This window comes from Anomaloglossus baeobatrachus, chromosome 2 (assembly GCF_048569485.1).
Source record: "Anomaloglossus baeobatrachus isolate aAnoBae1 chromosome 2, aAnoBae1.hap1, whole genome shotgun sequence".
Taxonomy (NCBI): domain Eukaryota; kingdom Metazoa; phylum Chordata; class Amphibia; order Anura; family Aromobatidae; genus Anomaloglossus; species Anomaloglossus baeobatrachus.
The window spans coordinates 118,090,684-118,097,988 of NC_134354.1; the positions used below are offsets into that span (position 1 = coordinate 118,090,684).

General features: G+C 39.7%; 1 protein-coding gene across 1 annotated transcript; it reads left to right on the forward strand.

The window, feature by feature from the left end:
* Window positions 1-1,515: 1,515 nt before the first annotated feature.
* LOC142287318 (speedy protein 1-A-like) lies at window positions 1,516-7,055 on the forward strand. The gene is made up of 5 exons (XM_075333435.1): window positions 1,516-1,675; window positions 4,866-4,924; window positions 5,427-5,509; window positions 5,759-5,927; window positions 6,807-7,055. The coding sequence occupies exons 1-5, from the start codon at window positions 1,516-1,518 to the stop codon at window positions 7,053-7,055; spliced, it is 720 nt and encodes a 239-aa protein (XP_075189550.1).
* The last annotated feature ends 250 nt before the right edge of the window (window positions 7,056-7,305 follow it).

Consider the following 7,305-nt stretch of genomic DNA (forward strand, 5'->3'; position numbering starts at 1 on the left):
GCCAATATAATGTATACCTTTATAATGCTGAGGTATGAAGCCCAAGGGCCTCAATACCAAGTGTAGCAGGGCCCTCATACACCATTAGCCATTTCATGTGGCTATTGGGCTCCCTCCGACATCGGGGCGGGGTGTGAGACCAACCCTGTGTATTGCCTATAGGTGTGCCCATGATATAATAGAAGTCCAGCTCTTATATTACAAGCTCATGGTAATATAGGTCTCTGTAAAGTCTCTGGAAGATGTTCATGGTCATATTCTTTTCTCTCTAAGACTCCCAGGAAGAAAAGATGAGCAAGAAGAGGAAGAGAGAGCTGATCGCTCTTTATGAAGAAGAGACGTGAGATTTATTAATGTTATAATCCCCCCATATAGAGTCCAAACCTATTCATTCCAGGTTATCTGATATTTATGGCACAACACTCAAAAGTTTTATTGCCGTTTCCCGTTCTTCCAAGATGACAGCGCTAAGGTCGAGTCATGTAGCTTACTTACATTGCAATGTGTCATTTCTTATAAACCCTTTCACACTGCAGACAATTTTTATTCAGCCATTTTTGTTTTTCTCCCCGTCCATCCACATAGGTGAAAATACGCTGTCCGGTATTTTTTTCCAGGAACATAGATAATTTTATTGACCTTGTTCATTTTACCCTACAACGTACTGGAGAATCAGTATAATCAAAATCCAAGTGCGGGGAAATTACACAAGTAATCACAGTTCTGCTATTATTTATGGGTTTGTGTTATGGTTATCTGTATAGTGAAAATGTCCTGGCAACATGAGTCTCCAGTTTAGCACAATTACAGAGAATAGGGTCAATTATTTTTTTATTATTTAATTGGTGAAAAATTTTTCAATAAGTTGTAAACATTTTTTTTTCTGCTGCCATTTTCTTTGCCATTTTTCCATGGATGGAGCCTTGTGAGGTCTGTTTTGTTTCTTTCCTTATTTGCATCCGAGCTGATGGATTTTTTAATTACACTAGTTTTGTTTATTTATGATATTTTGATCAGTTTTTATTGCATTTTTTTGCAGAGATGCAACAACCTAAAATGACATTTCCAATGTTTAAATTTTTTGATTTAATGATTTCACTTTATATATGACATATTTTATATTTTGATGAATTTAACTTTTAAGGATGCAGCAATACCACATATTTATTTTTATATCTACAGTGCCTTTAAAAACTATTCATACCCTTTGAACCTTTCCACATTTTTTTCACGTTACACTAATGTGATTTATTGGGATTTTTTGTGATTTACCAACACAATCTACCAAGTATTTGTGACATGTAAAGGAAATGAAATATGTTTTTCTAAATATTTTAAAATTAGGAATCTGAAAATTGTGAGGTGCATTTGTATTCAGCCCCTTGTGGTTTGATACTTTGCAGGACCACCTATCACTGCAATTACTGCTGCCAGTCTTGTGAGGTATGTCTCTGCCAGCTTTGCACATCTAGAGGCTGAAACTATTGCCCTTTCTTCTTGCTTCTTGGCCTCATTATGTGGAAGTGGATGCTCTGGTCAGATGACACCAAAGTAGAACCTTTTGGGATAAATGCTAAATGCTATGTGTGGTGGAAAACTGAAACTGCATATCATCCTGAAAACACCATCCTCACCGTCAAACATGGTGAAGGCAGCATCATCTTCAGCAACTTCAGTAGGCACAGGGAAGCTAGTCAGAGTTGATGGAAAGATGGATGGAGCTAAATACAGGAAAACCTTTTGCAGGTTGAAAAATACTTGAGACTGGGGAGAAGAGTTCACCTTCCAGCAGGAAAATGATCCTAAACACCAAACCTAAATCCCACTGAGAATCTGTGGCAAGACTTAAAAAATTGTGTTCACAGACACTCTCCATCCAATCTCACTGAGCAAGAGCTAGTTTACAAAAGAAGAATGGGCAAAAATGTCAGCCTCTAGATTTGTAAAAGTGGAAGAGACATACCCCAAAATCCTCACAGCAATAATTGTTGTGAAAGGTGGTCTTACAAGGTAGTGACATGGGAGTGAACTACAAATGCACGCCACCATTTTCAGATTTCTATTTTTCTAATATGTATAAATCCATAGAAGAAGCAAAAAAACATTGAGTATATTGAGCCTGAAAATATATTTTTATTACAAATATTTTAAATTCAGGATAAAAAGCATTTTTACAAATAGCTGCTGATACATAGAAACAGGAAATTATTCCACTTGAAAAATACAAAAAATTCAATGATACCAACAGAGACAATATGAATTGCACTACTCAAAAAAATACGTAAATCACCATCAATAATGGCCATCGAGGGTAAAATATATAATGCCATGCAATAATGATATACAATTTGCATACAACAATTGGCAGTATATTTACAAGGCTACAGCTTGGGTTTATACTGTACATTAAGGTGTCAAAAACGATAAGAGATAACCAGAAGTGACCAAATGTCAGAGTAGAATAGCTACATCAGTCTCAATGCAATGGTATAAGTAGATTTTCAAATCACACCTGAACAGCAGCTCCTCATGTGTCAAAGCCGTGTGACTCACACTGCACTAAGCAATAGACCTGAAGTCCATACAGAAAAAATATTTTTTTGTAAAAATAAAATTTGTCACCAGATGTAGGTAACAAGCCATCCAACCCACACAGGCAAAGAGACGATAGATGTCCATAAACTTAGTAATGTGTAATAATGGGAAGTCACACAGGGAAAAAGTATTGAACACGCTCATTGAAATTTAATACTAAAGCAGCTTCAAAATGCCTCCTGCATGATGAAACTAGTAACATGCACTGCTCAAGTGTGATTTTGGCCAATTCTTTCACACAAACACTGAAATTTTTTGGTGCGTTCAATACTTATTTCACCTACTATATATATATATAATTTTAGTTAATAGCATAAATGGGAGTGATTCGAATGCTCTCTTTATTTAATAATTTTATATAATTTTTAACTCCCCTTATGGACCCAACATGCCCCTCATGTGTATATGGCAGATGTCATGAAGGGGTTAATTGTAAATGTATTAATTAGTACCGATCTGTATTTGTATATTATAACAATGGAATATCTGATTGAAATATCTACTGTAATATCACAGTTCACAGACCACCATTATAGAAAATTGCCAAAAGAAGATGAAGGAGCTTAACCTGCGTCCAGAAGAACGGGCTGCTTTCTTTAATCTGCTCGGTAACATTTCCTGACTGTTGGGTTATCGTGTTTAGTAGGGATCTGACTTCTGCAGCCCCATCTATCAGCTTGGTGCTGATAATTCAGTAATCTAGTGAGAGGAATATCCTCTTCGCTGATTACCTTGGTTTTGCACCATACGGTTGTGCCGTGGCTGATATTGCATGTCACTACATCTGAGTCCCATTGAAGTGAATAGGAGTGAGCAGCAGTACAGGACGGATATGGCCACACCTGTATATGTAGTGTTCTGTCTGGGTAACCATTGAAGTGGACGCTGCTATGGATAGTCCATCAACATTAACCTCTTCATAACATGGTGATTTATTTTATGTTTTTGGGCTTTTCATGTTTCCTTCTTCCAACAGCCATAACTTTGTAATTTTTCCATCCCCATAGCCATATGAGGACTTGATTTTTTGAGGGATGGATTGTACTTTTGAATAACACCATTCACTTTATCATTAAATGTACTGGAAAACAGGATCAAAATTCCAAGTGAGGTGAAATTACACAATAACACGTAATTCTGATATTGGTTTTTTGCTTTTTGAGTTTTTTTTGGGTGTTTTATTCTTTTTTATTCTTTGCATTGTAAAAGTATGATTTGCCAGGTCAGTAAAATTACCGCGATACCAAACTACGGGCAGCAGGAATCAGGGCTGACTATACGTTTGCTCCAGTTATGTTGTCTGAAACGCAACATTTCAGAGACAGTAAAGTTTCCTCATCCGGCCAGAGACCATAGCTGGAGACGAGACTAGTCCAGTTATAGTCCTCAGCCGAATCCTCTAACTTTATCCCTTCTGAAACGTCATTTTAGAGAATAACATACTTAGCTGCATTTGTGTAGCCGGGCTCTGATTCATTCTGCCCACGGATTGGACACCATGAGTCACATGACAGGTTTCTTTTATCTAATAAAAAACATTGGAAATTCATAAAAAAAAAATAAAAAAAAACTGCCTATGTCGCCATTTAGCAAGATGACATTTTTGTAGATAAGATTTGGGATAGATGCAACATTTTGATCCCTTTTTGTGGTGTTACAGTGACTGAAATACACAATTCTGGCATTTGGATATTTTCTCCTTTGGACATTTGCTGATAAGTTTAATTAACGTTATACTTTGATAGATCGGACACAGTGATACAAATAACATTACTTTTTTCTCTTTACTTTTGTATCACAAACTGGAAAAGAGCAAATATTTGGCTCTCAAATAGTTGAAGAAACTGGTATTGTATTGAGTAATCTTGACCAGATACAGCACAGGCGATTTTGCCACACAGCGGTGGACACCGTAATCTACACCAGCGCTACTATCACTCACCAGCGGAGCAGATCGTCTGCACCGTACACTCATGAAGGTCTGTGTTATACCGAAACGTCTGTGCTGTATCTGGTCAAGATCACTCAATAAAATACCAGTTTATCCACCTATTTGAGTGCCAAGTATTTGCTCTTTGCTACTTACGGGACTGGATCCTACTTGAGCAGAAGAGCCGTATTTATTCACAACAATGTATCACAAACTGGGACCTGACATACTATTGCATTGTATATCAGGAAGGGGTTAACATTACAGAAATCAGATTTAATGACGTGTAATTTATTAAATATTTTAAATCTAAATAATCTTATTTTAACTTTTCTCCCAGGAGATGAGGATATCCAGCTATTTTTGGCAAAAGACATCTGTTTAAGGATTTCTGACAAGGTACCTGTATAAATACAAGAACAATAAGCCAGGCAATGTCTTTACATGGAACCTGTCATCAAGATGTTATACCCCTTAGGTGCCATCATTGCCCACGGTCATCTCATCCGATGGGGAGACGCATGTGTAGATTAGCTAACGTCATCAGGAGCTTACTGCGCATGCGCCACCGCCTCTGAGGAGACAGCTGTGGGCAATGATGGCACCTGGTGCAGAATCTCAGCTAGGGAAGGCCGGTCACTGAGAGAAGAGTGAGGAAACACTACAAGCAAAGTATTGATGCAATCATCAGTGAAAGGCCTTTTCTAAGGTCTAGTTTCCTGATGACGGGTTCCCTTTACCGGAATTTACATTTTACATCCACATACTTGTAGAGCGGTATTACAGGTGCACAATAATCTGTGACTTTTCTGTTCATTATTCATCATAAAATACAGCGACATACAGTTATCTACTGTGTAAAAACATTTCCAAAATATAACTTTTTGTCTTCTTCCTCTAGTATCTCCTGGCCATGGTCCTCGTGTACTTCAAGAGAGCCGGACTGAGCACCGAGGAATATAGAGAGAACTTCTTTCCATCCCTGTAAGTGTTTTCATGAAAACATATTTTTAGCAAAACTCTCAATAATTGTGGATCCGGTATTTTATATTAGATTTATCAATTATAGACGGAAACGCAATTATGGTCATTATCTGATTGGAAAGTAAAAAATATTTTATCATTGTATCTGCAAAGAGAAAATAGAAAGCCTATATCATTGTATCATTTATATTCACCCCTTCCTTTTGCACTTACAATATATATGGGTCATAACGTTTGTCTTTTTTTCAGCTTCTTAGCCAACCAATTTGAAGAGGACGTTGACTTCCGTGAAGAAATCTACGCGTGGGCGTTAGGAAGAACCTGGGAACAGCGGAAAGAAGAGCTGCATTACCAACGCAACCAGCTGCTCCTCCGGATGGACTTCAGAGCATGGGTGGACCGGGCCACATGTGATCTGGTAAGTATACCGTATTTTTTGTTTTATAAGACGCACCAGATTATAAGACAAACCCCAAATTTAAAAATAAAAAAGGTAATAAAAAATGGGATCTGTCTTATACTCCAGTGGTGTCATACCGGACGGGGGGCCGCAGCAGTGTCACAGGAGGCAGGGGTGGTGCTGGAGTAGGGCGATGCTGCAGGCGCTGCGGTGGAGACTGTGCTGGCTGTGGTGGGGGCTGTGCTGGCTGCGGTGAGCACAGTGCTGGCTGCGGTGGGGGCTGGGCTGGCTGCGGAGGGTGTTCTGGCTGTGTGGAGCAGGACAGTGCGGTGGATGTCACAGATGCTCTGTTGGAGGGTTTCCAAGAAATGGCGCCCAGCATTTTCTCGTGCACAGATTGAGCTCTCGGCTCAATGACAAGCCCAGATCTCATCTGTGCATGCGCCACCTCCGTGCACTATTTTCCTTAAGTCCACTGCTGAGAGATCAATGGACTGAAGACGCGCATGTGCAGATCAGATCTGAGCCAAGAGCTCCATATGTGCACGCGCCGACTACGGGTGCCATTATTTAAAGCCCGCGCCGCTGACAGAGCATCTCACCCACCACACCGCCCTGCTCCACACAGCCCCCACAGCAGCCAGCAGAGTGCTCACCGCAGCCAGCACAGCACTCACCGCAGCCAGCACAGTCCCCGCTGCAGCCAGCACAGTCCCCGCTGCAGCCAGAACAGCGCCCAGCAGCCAGCACAGCACCCACTCTCATTTTCCTCCCAAATTTTTGGAGGAAAAGTGCGTATTATAATCTGAAAAATACAGTATGTATATATATATATATATATATATATATATATCTGTCAAGTGAAGACAAGTTTCATTATATAAGATGTCATTCCAGATCATGGCACAAGACCCTTCCCATTGGGTGTGGATGAGAAACCGGCGAATCCATCACAGCTGGGCTATTGGGTACGAGAAGAGGCATGCATGGGAGCTCGAAGTCCATGGCCCATGGAGGAGGCCGCCGTCCTGTGCCCGTTGCAGAAACATCATTTTGCATCCATGCAAGTGGGAAGTGAATGGAAACATCATTAGCCGGAAAGACACAACAGTGGACCCTGGGACATCACTTGAGATCCTTGACTAATATCACCAATGGTAAGTAATCATTAATGCCATAGAGAAGTAGGAAATCAAAGATATAACTAAACTGTGAAATAGTATTCTGTATGTCAGGTAAATACAAAATACAGTTATGGTTCTTAAATCTTTTGTACATTAATTTCTCACTAGGAGATACTGCTGCCCGAGAGTTAAAGACCATGATAGATGACCAACAAAAGGAGTGGGTAATGTATAATGCACGCATGCACATAAAAAACACACATAATACATCA